The sequence below is a fragment of the Populus trichocarpa genome, chromosome 7, assembly GCF_000002775.5.
Source record: "Populus trichocarpa isolate Nisqually-1 chromosome 7, P.trichocarpa_v4.1, whole genome shotgun sequence".
Classification (NCBI taxonomy): domain Eukaryota; kingdom Viridiplantae; phylum Streptophyta; class Magnoliopsida; order Malpighiales; family Salicaceae; genus Populus; species Populus trichocarpa.
This window is the reverse complement of record NC_037291.2, coordinates 4,050,819-4,073,172: the sequence shown is the minus strand read 5'-3', so window position 1 is coordinate 4,073,172 and position 22,354 is coordinate 4,050,819. Positions and strand designations below refer to the sequence as shown.

General features: G+C 30.6%; 1 protein-coding gene and 1 long non-coding RNA gene across 2 annotated transcripts; one reads left to right on the top strand and one right to left on the bottom strand.

Annotated features, from left to right (window-relative positions):
- Positions 1–8,751: 8,751 nt before the first annotated feature.
- Positions 8,752–9,479, bottom strand: LOC112328133 (uncharacterized). The gene is made up of 2 exons (XR_002982764.2): positions 9,232–9,479; positions 8,752–9,089 (listed from the first exon to the last, which is right to left on the bottom strand). It is a non-coding gene; the product is annotated as an uncharacterized LOC112328133 (long non-coding RNA).
- Positions 9,480–10,459: 980 nt separating this feature from the next.
- On the top strand, positions 10,460–18,707 carry LOC7462603 (histone-lysine N-methyltransferase CLF). Its single transcript, XM_024604986.2, has 17 exons — positions 10,460–10,763; positions 11,315–11,419; positions 11,498–11,823; positions 12,002–12,163; positions 12,722–12,806; positions 13,046–13,195; positions 13,278–13,325; positions 13,414–13,482; positions 13,589–14,286; positions 15,060–15,213; positions 15,322–15,545; positions 15,812–15,943; positions 16,703–16,793; positions 17,566–17,613; positions 17,774–17,902; positions 17,994–18,071; positions 18,229–18,707. The coding sequence occupies exons 1-17, from the start codon at positions 10,695–10,697 to the stop codon at positions 18,418–18,420; spliced, it is 2,760 nt and encodes a 919-aa protein (XP_024460754.2). The 5' UTR covers positions 10,460–10,694; the 3' UTR covers positions 18,421–18,707.
- The last annotated feature ends 3,647 nt before the right edge of the window (positions 18,708–22,354 follow it).

Here is a 22,354-nt window from a genome sequence, read left to right as displayed (position 1 = left end):
GAATTTGGGATCAAGAGATATTCTAATATGTATAGTTTTGAAACCCGACCTGGTGATTAATCCGGTCTAATAATTGGGTTATGGGTCAGATGGGTTGACCTGGATCAATTCAAAAAAAATTAAAAATCAAATAACCCATCAAACAACTCTTCTGCACTCTCCATGTTCCCACTCTTCGCATAAGCAGAAATCACATCCATATTGGACATTTCATCAAACACTTTTCGCCCACACTCCAAAAACCCACAATTTATATACATATCAATCATAGAATTCCCAACATGCAAATCCTCACCAAACCCCCCAACCAAAATTGTTTGCCTATGAATTTGTCGCCTCAAACCCACATCCATTTTAGCACCACAAGCCTTAAAAAGAGCAGTAAATATGAAAGAAACAGGCACAACACCTTCTTTTCTCATCAAACTATAAAACTCAGTTGATTCATTTAACCGTTCCTTAATCAAATAACATCTGATACGCTGTGTCGAGGCAGGGGTTGTCCAGGCTCAATGAATTGGAGGGAACGAGTAGGGATCACTACGAGAGGCTGCCGATAAGGGTAGAGCCCATTGATGGAGGGGACGTCGTGTTTGGGGTGGAGACGTATTACGGGCACAGGAGCTATGGATTGAAATTGCTTTTCTTCAATTAGGTTCTCTCTATCTGCAATTCTGCAGCGTTCACAGCTATGTATATATAAAAAAAAGAGGTCGGGTCTCAGCCGGGTTTGCCCGGGTCACCTGCGTTCCAAGTCGACCCACCAGGTCGATCGGGTTTTGCCTGGCCAACTCCGAGTCGGGTTTTTACTTAGACTCAGACGATCCCAAGCCCGGATCGACCGAGTCCCAGGTCGACCCGTCGGGTCGGTCCGGGTTTCAAAACTAGGTTACTATGAACTTGTACAGTAGAATTTCATAGCTCATAAGGCTTAGGATGAGGGTATTGTTTTTTTTTTATTAGTTTATTAGTAAAACTCTATACTTTATGGGATCTCTACTGTATGTGCACTGTTTACCAAAACACATTCTACTGTGAACTTGCATAATAGAATTTCACAACTCGGAAGGCTTGGTATTAGGGTATTATTGTTGTTTTTTTATTGATTTATTTGTTATTTTCAAGACTAATGGAGGGTGTTGTAGTAATTTTATGTTGATTTTAATAGTACAATTACCGTATTGATCTTAAAAAGTAAATAGCTATAATCTTCGGTCTAAGTGCCTTATAGTAATTTTGTTTCTCATTGAACAATATAATTACTCCATTACCCTTAACATCTAATTTTTTTAGCCTTGGTTTTAAAGGCTTGGTTGTAATTTCATAATGGTTTTTTTATTATTATTATTGTTTAATCCTAAGAATATTTTCAATTTTGTACAAAAAAATGATAAACTACTGACACATGCTTTGCACACTTAAGTCGATCTGTCGTCTTCGGGTGGCACGTGCAACTAACTTTGATGGTGTTAATCGTGCTTCCGCCGCATCATTTGATTTGTCTCGGTATCCTCTTCCTCTCTGGGTAGCGTGTGTATAGTGGTTCGATTGGGTTTGGGGCTAATTTTCTTTTCTTCTTTTTCTTTCTTTTCCTTCTTTTTCTTCTTCGGGTTACATGTTGGCCATGCAAAAAATTATATCAACCCTTCAATTTCCTTTTTCTGTTGATTCAGTCCCTTTTCTTTTAATTGCAATTATTTTAATTACATTGATTATTTCTAATTGGATTTTATTTTTGATTTCATACCTGGTCATTTGATTTCTTTTATTCTTTTTATCAAATTTGATCCTCATTCTTTTAATTGTTATTCTTTTGTTTCGAGTCATTTTCTTGATTGATTTGTTTTTTTTTTTCAAATTCATCCCTAAACATTAAATTTCATTACATTTTCCCCTAACACATTTAATTTCAATTAATTTTATGTTCACCCGATTTCATTAAATCCTGATTCTTTTAATTGTTATTTATTTTGTTTTGCATTGTTTTTTATTTTATTCACCCGATTTCATTTGTGTTTTTATTTCTATTATCTTTTATTAATTTTAATAAAAAAAATTCAGTTGATACAACCAGCTAAATGTCTCATTTTACGAGATTAAATATTTTGATCTACGTTCATCTCTCAATTTTTCCACTTTCTCTTTTAATTATTATTAATGTTTTTTCTTTTATTTACATATATGATTATTAGATGTTTGGATAGACTTTTTGATTTACACTAATAATTTTTGTTGTGTAAAAATACATATTGAAATAACCTCTATACTCAAGTTTTTTTCTGAAAAAAAAGTTACAGCCCACTATGGAGCACATGTCAAATCAAATTTTTATTTGCCCTCTAATGAATTGTTTTTTCGCTCTCATTTTTTTTAGAACTTTTCTGTAATTGATTTTTTTCATGATTTCATCTTTTGACATTTGATTTGTTGGGGATTCGGCTCCATACAATCTTATCATTCTGTATTTTTTTTAATATTAGTTTTGTGATTATCTTCAATTTATTTTCTATGAGTTTGTTCTGGTCTCATGATCCAAGTCACAGGTTTTACATGCCTTTTATAATATAAGTTTTTTTTAGAATTGTTTTGTTTGTGTTTGATTTTTCAAGATAGTATTCTAATTCATTTATTATTATTTTTTGGTTTTATACAAATGAAGTTTATTTTTCAAAATAAAAATATTCATTTTTAAATAATATTGTTGATGTGTTCGGCTTTGAGTAATTTGTTTAGGGCATGGGTTTATTCAGTCAATTTCGTTTGTGTTTATCATTTAGGTCATGGTTTTTTTAGGGTATAAATTTATCTTTTATTGATTTAAGTAAATAAGTTTAGTGAACACAATCGAGTGAATATCTTATTTTGTATGATTGAACATCTTAATCTGCATTCTTCTCTTAATTTTTTAATTTTTCTTTTGATTATTGTTAACGATTTTTTTCATTTATTTACATAAATAATTATCGATTTATTTAACTAGATACTTGCATAGACTTTTCAATTTACACTTTAAACTTTTTTATTATAAAATACATTGAAGTAGCTTGTATGCCCGATATTATTTTGAAAAAAAATGATATAATCCGCGGTGAAGCGTGAGTTAAACTAGTCCATACCTGAATCTAAACCCAAAATTACTATTTATACCTAATGGGTATGGGTGTTTGATACTCAAACTCAATCGAGTTTTGGGTATCTCTCGGGTATCCATAACCCGACTTTAAAGTCTGCTAACAACTATAGAATATGCTCTAACTCATGGGAAAAAAAAGATATTTTATGGTGATCAGTAAGTAATTAGCAGCATCTTTTAGTTACTTTCTATGATACACTTTGAATAAAAAGATAATACAAGTAAAAAAAAAATTAGGTGAAGATATTTTTATCATTTTTTATAGATTATGATTTTTTTATGGTGATCAGTAAGTACTTATCTCTCTATTACTTATATTTATTTTTTTCTTCAAAGTAAATCCCGTAAAATAATTAATAAGATATCATTATTTACTTCATGTGTGCCTAAAAGTTTTCATGAAAAAATGTTCCGCAAACATCTTCAAGAAGCCAAAACTAGTAAACTCACAAATAATTGAAATTTAGCTACTAGATGCTATAAAAACATGAGGAGAAATTGGTGGTATTCCTATTATTAATATTTTATACCAACTTGCTCTCTGACTATTCGATGAAATCATTAAAACATGTTTCGACAGGTATTTAAGGTAAATAGGATTAGGAAAGAAGACAACTACTTCTAAAAGAAAGTAGACAAGCCGTTGCTTTACACATATCAAAGGAATTCAGTCATCAATTGGAGACATTAACTTCAACATCCCTCGTCAAAGTTCATGTAACATTTAAAGCCAGATGAGAAGAGCAATCTCTTGTTGTGTTGAGAAATTTCAAATATTAAAAGAAAATGATATTCCAGAAAGTATAGTAGGGAGTCCCTCTAAAAGGAATAGATTAAAAGAAAAGGTGAGAGGAATGGAATTTTGACAGCAACTCTCATTTTTTTTCATATGTATATCTTGGTATAAATATAATATAAATATATATATATTTTTTTTGTAGCATGAGTAACTAAAAACTTCACCATGTCCTGTTTTGTAAGTTAAAGAGTAATATATATTGTAAGTTGAAGAGTAATGTTTAGTGGGATTTTAGACAGAATTAGAAGTCTAATTATACTTTATTATACCCTAGATCGAAAGACAATGTAGATTCAATGTCAAATCAAATGATTATTGGATGAATTTGCATAAAAATTAAGTCTGGGGACTTGATTAGACTTTTAATATGCCAATTTGATTTAATCATGAACCCAATTAAAGGTTTAATTAAGCTTAAGAATTAATTTAGATCAAATTAAAAGATTTAATTAAGTACAAGAACTTAAGTACACTTTTAATGGGTCAAATTAATTTTATTAGGGAATTAATTGGTGAAAAAATAAGTTTGGAAGTTTAATTTGGGCTTAATTGAGAAGATTAGAATTTTAGATGATCAAATTTAATTTTTTAAGCTCAATTGGATGAAATTAGAGACAAAATTGCAAGAAAATCAAAGTTTAGGGAGTCAATTAAGGGCCAATTTAAAGAAATTAAAGACTAAGGACCTTTTCGTAAAAGACGCACGAATTGAAGGGTCGAATTCGGTTGCAAACAGGGGTGAAATTAAAAAAATTAGAATAATCAAAGATAAAATTGAAAATGTCCAAAACCAACGACTAAATGATCATAGCTTCCATGGTTGGAATATGTCGGGTTTCACCTTGGCAACTTATTATCCCCCTGTTTTTTCCTCTTATTGTTTAGTTAAGGTTATTTTTACTTGATTTTGTGTGGACTTTGTATATTAAGCTAATGAAGCTTGGGTTTGTTGGTTTGAATTTTGATTTCATAGATTTTAGTTGAGAATTTATGAAGCTTTTGGTGATATGCTAATTTTTTATATCACACAAATAAATATAACATGATTTATGCATTGTTTATGGGTATAAATCACTATTAGGATAAAACATTTTTTGGAAATGCATTTTGTGTGATGATACTTTAAGTTTTTTTATGGTTACTAAATAGGTGGCTCGCAATCCGTGGCGAGCCAGACCAATTTCTCTGTAACTTAAAAATCAATACTTAGGCACTGCAAACATGTTTTAAAAAAGAAAGAAAAACCCATGTTTATTCAATTATACAATATAAAAGGCAATGGTAGTAAATGGATTGAATCTTAAAAGAAAAGATGATAACAATAACTAGAAGAAAAGGAATGCTTGTCATAAGGGAAAAAATCACAAAGCTGAATCCAAGATAATCCAATGTTAAAGGAAAAAATAAAAAATAAAAATAAAAAATGACAAAGTAAAGCATCTCGATTCAACCCAAGCAGCATGTCAAACTCACAACTCAGGTCGTGAGGTCGAGCCAACATCATAGAAAGCAAATTGAAAAAAATAATGATGGCCAATCCCGAACAATTCAAATGTAAAAGGCTAAAAAAAATAATTCAACAAAAATAAACGTAGAAAATAAAATTGTTATAAACCCAGGTAAGGCTCCTAAATCTCGTGAGCTAGATCATACAAATGGGATAACTTAATGGAAGATGAAACATGAAAAATAACAAAGCTTAATTTTAAAAAGAACTCAATTTTAAAGGATGAAAATTAAAAATATATGAAAAAACAACCTAAAAAAATGGTTGGGTTAATCAACCAAACTTGTTATCCAAGTTATGAGATCAGGATAATCTAATTGAAAGGAAACCAAAGAAAATCATCAAGCTTGTTTTTCAAAATGAACAATATTGAAGGCTATAATTGAAGAAAACAATGCAAAAAAAGTGATGTTAATATATGCTAACTTTTCAAACCTAGTGATTTAAGTTATTAAACCAGAAGCACCATATCTTAGAAAAGCATGAAGCGTAATTTCAAATATATCAAATGTTAAAGGACAAAATTGAAAAAGAAACTTCAATTATATAAAAGGATAAAAAAAACAAACAATAGTGATTAAGAAAATGAGGACTAATTGTGTAATAAAAAATAAATAAGAGGACAATTTAGAATTTTGATTTGAAGAGTGAAATTGAAAAAAAAATCAAATCAACAAAAGAATCCAAAAAAAAAATCAAAATAAAATGAATAAGGACCAAATTTGAAAAAATAACAAATCATAATTATGGATCCAATAATGAAATTGAAAACAAATTGAAATTTGACAAAAGGACCAAGAACAAAAAAAAAAGGATTAAAGTTAAAATATCATTAAATAAAAGGACAACTCTAAGATTTTGAATGACTAACGTGAATTTTAAAGGGAACCCCACATGAAAACAAGCATCACAGTGCTTCCAACTCCAACGTGGAAGTCGTTGTTTGGTCATTAGAAGGTGCCTAATGTATCTCTCAAATGGCATAGATGTTACCACACTCCATGCTTTTTTAAAAAAATTACATTTTATATTCGTTAAAATATTGAATTACCCCTCAATCAAATCTATTATAACAAAAAATCTATGATGAAAATACAAAAACACTCATGGATGTAACTTAAAAAAATTCTATCTTCATGTGTAATCTAGTTATTTTTATAGTGCTTTGAAAAGAAAAAAACACTAAAAAGCCACTAGAAGCTAGAGAAATGAAAATTTCTTTTAAGTGTAATTAAATCATTTTACAGTGCTAAAAAAAATAAAAATATCTATTTGTTCCCGATCATTTTGATAATAACTAGTAAACCTCTGAGAAAATACCATATTACCCCTTATATCAAGCTTAATGATTTTGTTTAAGAAAGGCAAAAGGATAATTTTATTGTTTTAATCCATAATGATTTATGCCTGTGCTACAATGATTTACTAATGACTTTTAGTTTTTTTTAATATTAAATATTTTTTAAGGCAATGGGTGGTGAGTCACCATAAACTAATTTTACTTATCAAGCTTATTCAATAGTTAAGAGTGAAAGAGAATTTTTCATTTACTCACCATCATTTATGTGAAATAGCATGTTAAGTGAAACACTATGAGAAATATGTCTCATTTGATAAGAAACCTAAAATTTAGGGATAATTATTTAATATATTATTGGGATAATTATTTTAATATATTATTATGAAATATCAACTTTATTAATGAATTTGAGGCAACGAGGGAGCAAATACTTAAGGAGTTTTATCTTTTTAAAAATAGTTGGCTTATAACTTTGTATTATTTGAGAGAAAAACAATCTCTTGCTTTTAATGATGAGTAATGATTACAATAGCAGAGATAAGCCAATAGTATTAATTGACAATTGTGAGATTTTGATCCATGCATCTAAAGTTTATACATGAACAATGTTTTCCAAACTTTGGGATGAATTTTTGCAAGTAGTGTCTCAAAAGAATTATTTAACATATATTGATGAGAATGATTTTTTTTATTATTATTTGTACTTTTTGTAAGTTTAAGATAATAGGTTTATTATGCTATCATGCTTCGTGAATCTTACAAATAGATTTGAGACTTTCTATTATTCTCTCGCAATATATTCTAAAAAGGTGGGAAAAGAATGCAAAGCTAGGAATTTGTGTTTGAAAATTATGTTAATCGGAAAAATAATGCTCTATCATCATCCATTATACTTTGTTTAAATAAGTTAATGAGGAGAGCCTTTGTTGTGTTGAGTATAACTCCTAATGATGAAAATAACTCAAATATTTGTTCTAATATTTTGGATGATATCTACGTCTAGATTACAAGGTTGCAAAGTGATTTAAAATCCTATTTGTTTTTGTATTTTAAAAGTATTTTTGAAAAAAATTAAAAAAATATATTTTTTTTTTATTTTAAATTAATATTTTTTAATGTTTTTAGATCATTTTGATGTGCTGATGTCAAAAATAATTTTTAAAAAATAAAAAAAATATTATTTTAATACATTTATGAGTAAAAAACACTTTAAAAAGTAACCACAACCATACTCTCAAACACGCTCTAAATAAAGATAATGATGATATTAAAAAAATAGATAATATTAGAAACTTCAATCCTTTTGGTTCTAGTAATGAGAAATTAGTGTTGGATCCTGCAAATAAGTGGCCAAAAGGATTAAAAAAAAAACAAACTTAAGCATGGGAATATGAAAAGAAGAATAAAAAGTTATCTAAAAAAAAATATTTACAACATCATAAAAAGTTATCTAATTAATATTATTATTAATAAAATAATTAATAAATTAAAAAAAAATTATTATTAATAGAAGCACTTGATATGTCTTTCCAACAATGAAAAATAACTTTGAGGTAAATTTCTTCTCAATCTAATTATTTGTTCATATTATTCTAGATACAATTTCTTTTTATAGAATTCATCTAATCATTGTTAAGGGTACAATCCATCAGCCCAAACTCAAAGGACTCGTTGCTTTGTAGAAGATGGAAGCTAATGATGAAGATTTATTAAATATTTTATTATAAACTTTTATTTTGCTTTTAATGTCTTCAAACAATAGGTAGTTCTGAAAATATTATTAGATTTTTAAGAACTTGCGATCTATTATATTATTTATTTACAATATCTATGTTAAATACATGTCTTTTCAAATTGTGACATAATTTGTTATATTATTTGTTTACAATATCCTTGTTATCACAATTTCTTTTGAAACACAAGGCAATATTAAAGCATGGCTTTCCATTTTAGAGTGCCTATATCCCAGGATCGCATGTTCATAAAAAGGAAGGTGATGTTCTTTCTCATGCTTTGATTTGCCAGAAAAAAAAATTATTTTAATATATTTAAAACAAAAAACAGTTTAAAAAACATAATCTCCGTACTTCAAACGTAAAAACGGTGATAAAATCTTCTTCTGTATCTCCCTGTAATAGCATCATAATAGAGGCATGGTGATATTCACAGCCATCATATCAAACAGTATATGCTAGTCCCTCTTTGTTTTTAACACATAGGGGAGTCTGTTCTCATTGATTGATTTCAAAACCATAGACCTGTCTTTTGTATTCTCTCCTTTGAAATCAACTCGTAAATGGTTTTGATCCCCAGAACCCTTCTCTCTTGATCCTAAATAGTAATCTAGCTGCTGATAACAAAGAACCCTCTACAATATCAAATTAAAATAATATACTGATTACAATTATTAAATTATAATTTAACCCAGATAGAGACGATTCAACAAAACCCAATTGAACTAAAAGAAGAAGAAAAATAATGTGAAGGGAAACCTTTCTTAAGAGTGTCTGCCCTTGACGATGATTGATAGGTGGTTGTTCCGGTGGTGGTTGCTTGACAATGGATCTGGTTTGGAACAGAGCTATTGGGATTTGGTCGGTAGAGAGAGAAGGAGGCGTAGGTTGTGATTTTTTGTTGTTTTGAGTGAAGATGGTCAATGAAATCACGGTAGGCTGTGAGTTTTTGGGGAATCGAGAGTTGTAGGAATAAAAAAAAGAGTTAAACAGAATAACTAAACTTTTAGAATTATTCACATGAGCCGACGATGTGACATATTAATTAATAAAACTAAATTATAACTTATAAGATGTAATTAATTATCATACTATAAAATTTCTTCTTGAAATATGTAAGGTTCACGGGAGCTTAGGATTTTGTTTGCTGGAGTAGTTGATTCAGGCAGGATATGATAATTATTATTTTTTAATTTATTTTTTATTTAAAAATATATTAAAATAATTTTTTTAAAAAATTATTTTTGATATTAACACATTAAAATAACTTGAAAATATAAAAAAATTAATTTAAAATAAATAAAAAAATATTTTTTTAAAAAATACTTTTGAAAAGTAAAACAAACGGGGTTTAAAACTATGTTTGTTTTTACGTTTCAAAAGCGCTTTTGAAAAAAATGAAATTTTTTTATTTTTTATTTGCTTTAAATTAACTTTTTTAGTGTTTTTAGATAGTTTTGATGTGTCGATATCAAAAATAAATTAAAAAAATAAAAAAATATTATTTCAATGCGTTTCTAAATAAAAATCACTTTAAAAAACAAACGTTAACACAATACCAAACGGGCTTCAAAAATAAAAAATAAAAAAACTTGAGTTTCAAATTTTTTCCAAAAATAATATTAAACATATATGCTCCCTTGAATCATAGCATCTTAAATAATTGAGAAGCCTATCTAACTTGAATTATTTAGAAGAAAACACTTACCAACAACCATCTCAAATCTACTTGAAAAGGTAAGGGTGATCCGTGAGCCACCATCCATAATATTTGTCGTTGGCTTGCTAGATTTGACCTATATAATTTTTGAAAAGCAAAGTCTAGGAATATCAAAGAAAGAGCAGAGCTACGCGACCATTTAGCCTGTGGGTTCAAAAACACGATACACTGCAAAGTTTTAAACAGTATATAATTCAAAATAAAGTTGCCACGTTTCCTTTCCCCCCATAACATTTTACTCACCTTTTTTTTTTCTTTAAAAAAAAAAGGAAAAATAGAAAAGAATCCAACAACCATTGAAATTATTAAATTACTATAATTACAAAACAACCAGAAAAAAATAATCCAAAATCAAACCTCCCCCAAATTTTTATTCTTAGGGTTTCAAGCCGACCCGCCAAATCCTCTCCTACTTGTTTTTGTTTTTGTTTTGTTTTTTCCCAATCTTTCCTTGAGCGACGGCATTTTTTTATGATCCACATTGTTGATTCGGATCCTAACAATGGCGTCGTCGTCGCCGCCGCCTCCGCCTGCTTCCGTCACCAGATCGGAGCCTCCTAAAGTCTCACCGGTACTCCCTTTCTCCCAACTCATGAACATTATTTTCTCTCACAAGGTTTCGTTTGGTTATTCTTACTATGATTTTCTCTTTTGTTTGTTGATGATTTCTTAAGACAGTAGAGAGAACGTGTTTAATTTATAACTGAGCTGTTCGTATTAGTCTTAATTGTTTTTGGTGCATTTATATTGGTAATTTTGACTTTAAGTAATTTTTGCATAATTTGTGGTTCAAAACTAAATTTTGATTCAAAATATTGCAAAATCCTTGCAATGCATGTCGCTGCACTAGCCTTGGAGCTCCAGCTGATACGGTTTATTTTACAATTATTCTGGTTGGTGATTGTGATTTTCCTTTTTTAGTTAATTTTCAGTGAATTATTTTGAGGTTATTTATAATTTATGGTTATGATCAGACCAGTCTGGTCCGGTTCAATTTTTCCTGGTTGCTTGTATTAAGTTTTCCGATTTTAGTTAACTTTTTTATTTCAGTTTTGGAATCGGTCGTTCATGGTTGTAATTACTAATTAGAATGGATACTGATGAATTTTTATTTTTATATAGGCGATGGAGTCTGATGAAGAGACAGCTTTAACAAGCAAAATGGTTTTATCAGTTATTGAATCATTAAAGAAGCAAGTTGCAGCTGACCGATGTTTTTATGTTATGGTACATTTTTTGTTATTTGAATGAAATGCTTCCTTTTGAGTTTTGCTTTCAGTCCATTTATATATTTATTGCTTTCAGAAAAGGATGGAAGACAACAAACAGAAGTTGGTTGGTGTTACGAACCACCTCTATAAGCTGTCAAAGGAAAGGAAGAACAGTTGGATTAGTGATACTGACAATAGTGTAGATTTATTTACAAAGAGGCAAAAGGATGCACTCAGTATGCATGGTGGTATTGATTCAAGTAATGTAGATAAAGATAGTCTTGGCTCTGAAGAAGATGGTAATACTTCTACTGCAGTTCTTTTGGGATCCAGTATCCCAGTAAAGAATGCAGTACGGCCAATTAAGCTACCTGAAGTGAAGAGGTTACCCCCTTACACATCATGGATTTTTTTGGACAGGTATGTTTAGATTATTCTGTATCAAGATTTTGTTTTACCGGAATGGTAGTTGGTCATTTTTTGATTTTGAGTTTTGAATTCAAGTTTCATGGTCTCTCTTTCTATACATCTTCATGCCACTAACTTATAATTTGCTGCATTGGTTTTGGGTTAGTAATTTATGATATTCCTGCTGTAGAAATCAAAGAATGACAGAGGACCAATCGGTGCTTGGTCGAAGGAGAATTTATTATGACCAAAATGGTGGTGAAGCACTAATCTGCAGTGACAGTGAAGAGGAAATAATTGATGAAGAAGAGGAGAAGCGAGATTTTTTAGAATCTGAAGATTATATTCTACGGTTGGTATAATCATGGTATCTGGTGTGATGTATTGATTCTTTTTTCTTTAAATTGTATGCTAAAGCAAGGTTGATTGGCGCTGAATGTCTTAGGTTCAAACTTTTTGAACAAAAAAGGGGAATTTTGTTTGGAGTGGGAGCTCCCTGGAAATTTTATCTTCATCTTAAAGGAAGAAATTTTAATCTAGCTTGTATTTGAATGGACCAGCTCGTGGCCTTTATCTTGAGCATTAACAGTGCCAAATGCTGTCAAAATAATGGGCGTAGCTGTGTCAAAAATATTGATGAGTTGTCTGTTGATTTAGCCAGTGACTTTTGACAAGTAGTTGCCATGTGATGTAACTCATATATGTTCGATACAGTTTTAGCAATAAATGCTAAAAAGGAAAAGGGATAGCTATGCATACTGGTTGATGCTAAAACCTTGAATATAAATACATTTAACTATCTCCTAGTTCAATGTAAATTATGTCCTCAGATTTTTTTTCAGGGATTTTATTATGCTTCAGTATGCAACCCAAGTTGTTTTTTCTGTTGGTTAATAATTTGTTTTGCCAGGATGACTATAAAAGAAGCTGGATTGTCCGATCCAGTTGTGGAATCACTAGCACAGTGTTTTTCTAGAAGTTCTAGTGAAGTCAAGGTATGCATTTGTTGCAAGAGGGTGTTTTTTTTAGTAATGAGGAGAATGTATTATATTGAGACTATGTTATATGTTTTTTGCCTTCGATTGAAGGATCCATTTTTTTTTTATTCTAACAGTTGTTTCCATATAATATCTAATGAGAAAAAGGTCATAGTGTAAGCTTGGGTCCAGCCGTTTCCCATTTGCTTTTTGCTGGCTTTACACAGATATGAAACACCATCAAACATCTTATACAGGCAAGATTTGAGGTTCTTAAGAAGGAAGAGAAGGCCGTGGAGGATTCTAAGAATAAAGATAATGAAGCACGAACACTGAATTCTTTTCTTGATAAAGATCTTGAAGTTGCTTTGGATTCTTTTGACAACCTATTTTGTCGCCGATGTCTTGTAAGCATCATTCTTGTACTACTTTCAGTGTTGTGCTTTAACCGTTACTATATAGCTTCCTCATTATGTTTCATGCTGACAGGTATTTGATTGCAGATTACATGGATGTTCACAGGATCTTATCTTCCCTGTAAGTTGATCTTGTATGACTAACCATCATGATGTTGCATTAGTATCTAGAGGGAATCTCATATGTTTTGTTGACACACATATTTTAGGCTGAGAAACAATCTCCATGGAGCTATCCAGATGACAACATAACATGTGGTCCACAGTGCTACAAATCGGTATATGTGTGGTGATTTATTAATAAAATTTGTTTAGACTGGGCATTTCTGCACAAGGATCTGACAAACAAAAATATTTAAGTGCCATCAATTTCTTTCATGTCAGGTTTTGAAATCAGAGAGAATTTCTTCAGGGATTTCTCCTGAGCGTGGGTTTATTGAAGAAAATTCTGTTTGTCAATCAGATGGTGCTGGGGTGCCTATAACATCAAGAAAGAAATCTTCTGCTCCATCTGCCAACCGGAGGGTGAAGTCCTGCCAAAGTGAAAGTGCTTCGTCAAATGCAAAAAACATTTCAGAGAGCAGTGATTCAGAGATTGGACCTCGGCAAGACACCTCTCCCACTAGTCAGTTGTCACCTTCCAAGATTAAGCTTGTTGGGAAAGGTGGGACTTGTAAAAGGAACAGCAAGCGGGTGGCTGAACGTGTTCTAAGTTGCATGCGGAAAAGGCAGAAGAAAATGGTGGCTTCTGATACTGATTCTGTTGCTAGTGGAGGCCTTCTGTCAAGTGATATGAAACTTAGGTCCACTTCACACAAAGGAAAGGAAGATGCAAGTTCTTCTTCCCATAAGAATTTGAAATCTCCCACCACTGCAAGGTCTAGGAGAAAGAGTGAGTTTCATGATGGTCCATCAAGTGAGATGGTCATGGATCCACCTGTGCCTAGCAGTGATGACACCTTTAGGAAAGAAGAGTTCATAGACAAAAATACATGTAAAAAAGAGTTAAGTGATAACAGATCTTGGAAAGCTATTGAAAAAAGCCTATTTGAGAAAGGTGTTGAGATTTTTGGCGGGAACAGGTCAGGGGGTGCATTTCTTGTTCATTCCCATTAATTTTGTTACAGTTTCCTTGTTTGTTGATTTTTTTTTTGATATTCTGGAAGAGTGATGATTTTGACTGAGTGATGTTTGATGTGACCATTATGTTAGAAGGTACTTAACTTAATTCACCTATGGTAAATAGATTTTTACATTTTCAGTTTTCTTATTTCATTGCCATTGAACTTGTTTTAAGAAATAAAGATAGTACAGTGATATCCAGTGGAATCAAACCCATGAAAGACTGCTGAAGAATTTTTTTGTTAAACGAGATATTTGTAATAATGATTTCTTTTATTTAAGAGGTTAATCGAGTATCTTGGTTTAAAAAGAGTATTTCAGAATTAATGCTTTATAAAATGGAGTTAGATAAACAATGTGCTATAAATTATCCTGAGTAATTGTAGTGAGATTTGGGAATTCATTTTTTTTCAGGCCTGGACTGGGGTGCGTGGAGGGAATTCATGAAATCTTCACTCATTCCCATTGATCTACTTTACCATTTGTGCTTCTTATTATGCATGCATACATAATACATGTGCTCATTCACATTTTATTTTCCATTATTTCTTATAAATTATGATGAAACTGACTAAATCAAATGAATGGTCCCACAAATTTAACAGCCTTTACCATTGACCTTCCTACAGTTACACTCTAATGATCTTACTGATACCTTCATATTGCTCCGAAGAGAATTGGCTGCGGTTTCATCTATTCTCTGTCTAAATTTTGTTTTTGTTTTCCATGACAGTTGCTTAATTGCTAGGAACCTCTTAAATGGCTTAAAGACGTGTTGGGAGGTTTTTCAATATATAACTCGCTCTGAGAATAGGCTAGCCTGTGAGGCAGGTGATGCTGGAACTCTTGGTGAAGGCTACTCCAAGTTTGACTGCAGCGGAACAGTGGTTAGAATTTTGCTTCTTGTATATGGCCATGTTTTTTGTTAGCATGCAAGTGAATCTTAATCTTTTTCTTCCTTTTTTTTTGGTTGGGGGTATTGAACTGCATATCAGGGTAAGAATGAAGCAAGAAGGAGATCAAGATTTTTAAGGAGAAGAGGTAGAGTTCGCCGCTTGAAGTACTCTTGGAAATCTACTGCTTACCATTCTATTAGGAAGCGGATAACTGAAAGAAAAGATCAACCCTGCCGTCAGTATAATCCATGTAGTTGCCAAGCTGCTTGTGGAAAGCAGTGCACATGTCTGCTAAATGGCACCTGTTGTGAGAAGTATTGCGGGTGAGCCTTCCTTTAACAACCCAAAATTTGAGATCAAGGTTTATGGTATTTGTATATCTTTTAGTTACCATTTATTTTTCTTCCAGAAATGAGAACTCAATAAAATTGAGTTTATCGTACAGCTTCATTCAAATTTAGAGTTTTCTCTTGTAGAGTTTCATACCTTGCTAGCTTAAACAAATTTGGGGCCTTAGATTTAGATGTTTTTTATTGTGTCTGTACATGTGTGATGAATACTCTCAACTATTTTTTACTTGTTCCTCTAGATGTCCTAAGAGTTGCAAGAACCGATTTAGAGGCTGTCATTGTGCCAAAAGTCAATGTCGAAGTCGTCAATGTCCATGCTTTGCTGCAGACAGGGAATGTGATCCAGATGTCTGTAGGAATTGTTGGGTCAGGTGAGTTGGTGCTCTTGTTCCTTTTTTTTCTCTATTTAATGTTTTCATGAACTATTTATTTCTAAGCTAATCATTTACTTAGCTTTGCCTGTGTACTGTTTTTATCATAATTGTAGAAGATTATGAAATTTTTCATGATAACTGCACTTGGAAATTAATGATGTGCACATTGGTAAGTAATACATTTGTTTCTACTAATGTTGGATTGAATCACAAAGGTTTGAAATTTCCATTAAGTTGGTTCAGGTAGCCAAACTTTTAGCTTCCTTCTGGGGTTGAAACTATATCGAGTTTCAAAGAATTTAAAGGTGGGGTTTGTGTATTCTAATGTCAGCGTTTTGTTTGGTTACAAGAGGCTGTATCCCACAGGCTATGAACTGTGGACTTCAGAGTGGTAAGGTCCAAATTTTGGTTCTAAGTCCATACATGAAGGTTCCATTTCTCAAAATTTACCAGTGAAAGGTCAAGTAAACAGCACTCGATTAATGTCACTCCCACCACTGTGCCCATGCCAGCATTTACCAGCTTCAGTACATCCAAGCTTTTGCCATATCCATTCTCTTTGGCTCTTTGTGCTTAGGAAAATGCTATGGTTATTTCTGTCAGTTTTATGTCATTTGATGTACTTGTGAAATTTCATCCTTCACAGGGTTTCAAAATAATGTTTTGTTTATTACTTGTCCAGAAATATATTTATTCTTTTCCTCACTCTTCTTGCACTACTATATATCATTTGAACTGTTAAAATTTGCTTTGTAGTTGTGGTGATGGTACTCTTGGTATCCCCAGCCAAAGGGGTGATAATTATGAATGCAGAAATATGAAGCTTCTTCTCAAACAACAACAAAGGGTAGAGACACTTTCATCTTCTTATTACCTTTCATTGTTTGATATTTAGAGATAGGTACACACATTTGAATATTCGCTTCTCTTAGTTGTCTGGCATTTGAAGTAATCTGTTAGTGCAATGATTGGTGAAGTTCTCTAGTAAACAGTACCATTCTTCTATTTGTTCTTAGTTGTCTGTCTTCATGAATGCCCATAATGTGGAAAACTATTCTTTTAGCTTGCTTTTCAGCTTCCTTTATAGAGTTGTGAAACTGACCAAGTTTTTCTTTGTGGCTTGACTGAACTGAAAGCTGATGCTAAAATGTAGTCAACTGAAAAATGTGGTGTATAAGAAAGATTTGTGGCATTACTATGCAATACAGAACTGCTTGTTATGTATTGGGCGATAAAGTTCAGGGTGTCCTTGGAAGCATATAGAGTTTTATCAAAAAAAAAAAAAAAAACAACATATACTGGTAGTTTATGAAATTATGAAGGTGTTTAAAGTCTTGCTATGAACTAGGAAGAAGACGAGAACTGTTAATGAAACTGATGAAAGTGCAAAGAGCGCCACTTGCAAGACGGAAAAAGCCAACGAATACCGTCATCCCAAATACCACCCATAATGGGTTGCTCCACTTCATCAAAAAAAAATTTTCTTTGATTGCTTTCTTTCCAATGTCCACATCAAATTATGTATAAATTAATGCTTTCAAACAACAGACGTTTGATGGGGTCATTTTTCAAGCTGATTACATTTTCTCTATCTTACTAATATCTTGTTCTATGAATAGGTTTTACTCGGAAGATCTGATGTATCAGGCTGGGGTGCTTTCTTGAAGGTAATATTCTGGATGGACTACGTAATATGAGAAAAATTTGCCCTTGAATCCTTTTTATCCCATGTGGTTTTTTAGAATAATCTCAGAGGCATTTGGGAAAAAACCTAGAGATTTATTTGCTTGTTTCCTCATACTTGTGAATATATCTGGCTCCTCACAGAATAGTGTCGGCAAGCATGAGTACCTGGGTGAGTACACTGGAGAGCTGATTTCACATAGGGAAGCAGATAAGCGTGGGAAGATCTACGACCGTGAAAATTCATCATTTCTCTTCAATCTCAACGATCAGGCATGACTCATTATACTGATTTAAGATCTTATATGAGGATTCAACCACCATCTTTGATTGTTTATATGAAACCAAGATTTGTTTCTTGCAGTTTGTTCTTGATGCATACCGTAAGGGTGACAAACTCAAGTTTGCCAACCACTCTCCAGAACCAAATTGCTATGCAAAGGTATCCTCTTTGACTACTGTAGCTCAACAGCCTATCTAATATATATTTTCAGACTTTTGCACTTGGTTTCTGATTAATAGCGTGCTAAAAACATGGCTGGAATGTATTTAATATCTTGCCACTGTTTCCTCACTTTCAACCACCGCGTTGTTTGCAGGTCATAATGGTTGCAGGGGATCACCGAGTGGGCATATTCGCCAAAGAAAGGATTAATGCAGGGGAGGAACTTTTCTATGATTATCGTTATGAGCCAGACAGAGCTCCTGCTTGGGCTAGGAAGCCTGAAGCGTCTGGATCAAAGAAAGAAGATGGCGGCCATTCAAGTGGCCGTGCCAAGAAGCTTGCTTAATTCGAGCATCTACTTACATCCTCAATTCAAAATTTTTTGTCAATTCTTTTACAATTACTAGCATCATTCTCACTTATCGTAGGGGATAGGTTCATGATCAGTCATTTTGTTATCGGAGAGGCCATTGTCATCTCCGCCATAACTTAAACTGATTTGTATTCCAATTTAGACTGAAACTAGTTAACTTACCTGTACTACGATGATGTGGGTTGGAGCAAGAACAAGCTGCAAGAAACAAATCTTACGGTATATAGATATTGCTAAAGTGTTTCTAGTAGCAAGAAAAATATTAATTGTGAATGAACTCAAAAATCTGATGCGCACGTCAAATAAAAAAGACTGAGAATCGCGTGCTAAAAAGAATTCTTAACAGTGATTGAATATTAAGATGTGAAGTTACGGATGTCACTTTATGAGTTTAAAGGTAACTTGAACTGCAAGAGAAATTTCAAGGTGAAGTATTTAAAATATTGAGATGAGTTAATATGTTAAATTTACAATTTGGATTATTGATATAGTTGGATTTAATAATTTTATATTTAATTATATGATATTAAAAATAGATGCCAATAAAAAGTAATTCAATAAAAAAATTTAAAAATGATCATGATTGGTTGTCCAAAAAGAATTCTTGCTAACATTTAAAAACAAAAATTACTATAATCTTATTCAAAAGCAAAGTAAAAATTGAATGGTATTTAATAAAAAAAATATATCTATAATATATCCATAATTAATTTAATAATTAATAAAATTATATATGTAATATATTTTAAATAATTTAATTAAAAATAAATTAGATTGAAATTCCAGGTTTGATAATTTCATTTTTTTAAAAAAATCTTATTTAATTATATGATATTAAAAATAAATGCTCATGAAAAAGCAATCAAATAAATTTATTTAAAAGAAATTATTATGGTTGGTTGCACAAAAAGAATGCTTACTAACGTTTTTAAAAGACTACTATAATCTTAATCAAAAGCAAAATAAAAATTGAATAATATTTAATAAAATAATATCTACAATATATCAATAATTAGTTTAATAAATAATAAAATTATATATGTAATATATTTTAAATAAATTAATTGAAAAGATTTTAGATTGAAATTCAAGGAAAAACATTTAAAAAACCCTAAAATAGTATACGAGCTTGACCTTCGTGCCCAAACACACCTGGTTATATATATATTTTTTATAAACTTCATTTTTTTCTAACATGTGATAGGTCATCTATTGTGGCAAACAAGCTAGCTCATGATTGACTAGTTTCCGATCAAGTCTATTGATTAGAAAACTGAGGTCTAAAATTTTAGATTTTAAAAACGTATTTTTTAACTTGTTTTCATTTAAAAATACTTTAATAATATATTAAAAAAAACACCATTACTATTGAATATCTCTTGAGATGATAAATTTATTAACACCAAAACTGATTTATTTCGTTATTAAAATGTGGTCAATCAAATATTTTCTTTTTCATGTGTTGTTATTTGAATACCCTCTCTCTTATCTCTCGAATTCAAAATTGATTTGTTAAGAAAATGAATTTTCAATTTAAATGTATAATTGAAAAACTAAAAGAACTAAAAAAATTAATTATAAAAAATCTTAAGGCAATTGTTTTTAGAAAAGGCGTTGGTAACAAAGTAACAAAAGATAAAGTTTCCATGTTCGTTTTATTGTGAAATTCATTCCTTAAAAATTCAATTTATTTAACCAACAAAATTAAATTTTATATTGCCAAATTTTATATTATTTAACATCAAAACATATTTTCGACATCTTCAAAACCCTATCGGAAGCCATTCAAGATAAATTATAAACTTGAAATCTCATTTAATATATTTGTAAGGATGCAATTAAAAAAATAACCAAACAATGTATTTGTTTATATGTGAACAATTATAAAAGATATTAAAAAACATTTGATGTTGTTTCATTGTTCCTATAAACAGTGAAACTCCTCCACACTTTTTCTTTATACTTTGCTTCTGTTATTTTTCTTTTTATTTTCATCCTCATATTTTTTTTAATCTTTTATATTTAATCTTTTTATAGTAAGTTGATTTGCTTTTGGGCTTAATAATTGTTTTTTGTTTTGCTCGGTGTAGGGCTCTCGAGATATTGAGAAAAAAATTTGACGCTTGGATAATGCTAGGTTAAACACAAAAAAATATTTATTGTTATGGATTTAAAACAATTGAAGCTTTAGGGATCATATTTGAAACTAAAACAAAATATCTACCTCCTTTTTTACCAAATAATGGATAGATTAAACGATCATGAAAAAAATGTCTAGCACATACAACACACAAGCTAGCAACTTAGAAAGGCTGCAGAACTATAATGGTGCATATGGTGACCACCAAGCTGTCTTTGAGGCCGTCCATGATATCGACATAGTCATTAAATCAAGGGCTTTCTTACTTGGTGGTGTGTGAAGACGAAGGGCCTCTAGTGTGGCTTCAATAACCCGATCTTCTTCTCTTTCTTTATCCCCTATTTTCTCTCTCCTCTTCTTAGTTTATGCATTTAACTCTTTGTTGTTTTTTTTGGTCAAATTTGTTTTATATGCTTTCGATTGTTATTTTTAGCAAAAATTATAGTTCGGTTTCACAGAGTTAATGTTCGATAAACCATAAAATGATGTTTAAAATCATGAAAACGTAAAACAATACAAGATGGAAGAAATATAAAAACAAATAATGAAAATGCAACATAGGAGGAAGATATAATATACTTTGGGTTGCAATAGCTACCTATATTGTTTTCTTTTTTTCCTTAATTTTTTTTTCATTTGACTTTTGTTTTCAATTTGATCATTTCATATTCAGTTGAATCAGATTAAGTTTTATATTTTGTTTTAATTAATTTTATATGGGGTTCTCATGATGTTAATAATAAGTTTCGATGTTGAGTTAATACTCAATTTGACAAAATAAAATTTAATTTTATTTATTCATAACCAATGAAAACTTTAGTGATTTAATTTCAAATTAAAATAAATATTTATTTTTTTAAAAAAAAGAATAACATCTTTATCTTAGCTTTCTGGCTTAATTTTTTATTGAAATAAACAAATTTGTTATCATTTAGTATTATATATAATTTTTGATTTATTTTATTTAAATCACATATGAACTTTTAAATTTGTATTTTATAATTTTTCTTGATGGTAAGAAAAAAGTTAATAACACCCACATCTTTCTTTCTTTCTTTTTTTTTTTTTGCGTTGAGAAAATAAAATTGTTCCATCCTGCGTCGAAGTGCGATGAATCAAACTAGTATATCCACAAAATCTCTTAAGTCTTTTTTAAATAAAATAAAATAAAATAATTTGTTAAAGAAACAAAAGAAAAAGATAAGTTCAGTGAATCAATTCCATCAAAAATCAAACTATATCTTTTCCCTTATGGAACAACTTGAAAACATCCATTAATAAAACACGATGATAAATTCTACCAGAAAATTTACAAACTATATCTTTTCTTGAACTCTAGTTTTTACTACAATTTAAAAAATAAAAAATAAATAATTTTTGAAGTTGTGATCAACCAAAAAGAATTCCGGACTACAATGCACAACAATGCCCCTTAATCAACATTTAAATTCATAAAAAGTCCAAGGAATATAAATGTATAGAGAAAGATTAATTTAACTCTAAGTATATATTTGTTTTTCGTTTATTAAGATAAATAAATTCTTGTTAACCGAACAAGATATTGATATATCTTATAATATTACATCATATATAATAAAAGAGATTGGGGTTTACTGTTCATGGAACAATAAAACATTGCTCAAGTACGTGTTTTTTTGTATGAAAATTATATTTTAGTCCCTAGATTTTTTTAAATTTTCATTATTTGGTCCCTATAGTTTTTGGTGTTTACATCTCATTCATGAACTTCACATTTTAATATTCAGG

Coding starts and splice junctions, on each gene's coding strand:
- LOC7462603 (XM_024604986.2), top strand. CDS start 10,695: ATGGCGTCGTCGTCGCCGCCGCCTCCGCCTGCTTCCGTCACCAGATCG. Junction 10,764..11,314: donor AGCCTCCTAAAGTCTCACCG/GTACTCCCTTTC, acceptor ATTTTTATATAG/GCGATGGAGTCTGATGAAGA. Junction 11,420..11,497: donor ACCGATGTTTTTATGTTATG/GTACATTTTTTG, acceptor TATTGCTTTCAG/AAAAGGATGGAAGACAACAA.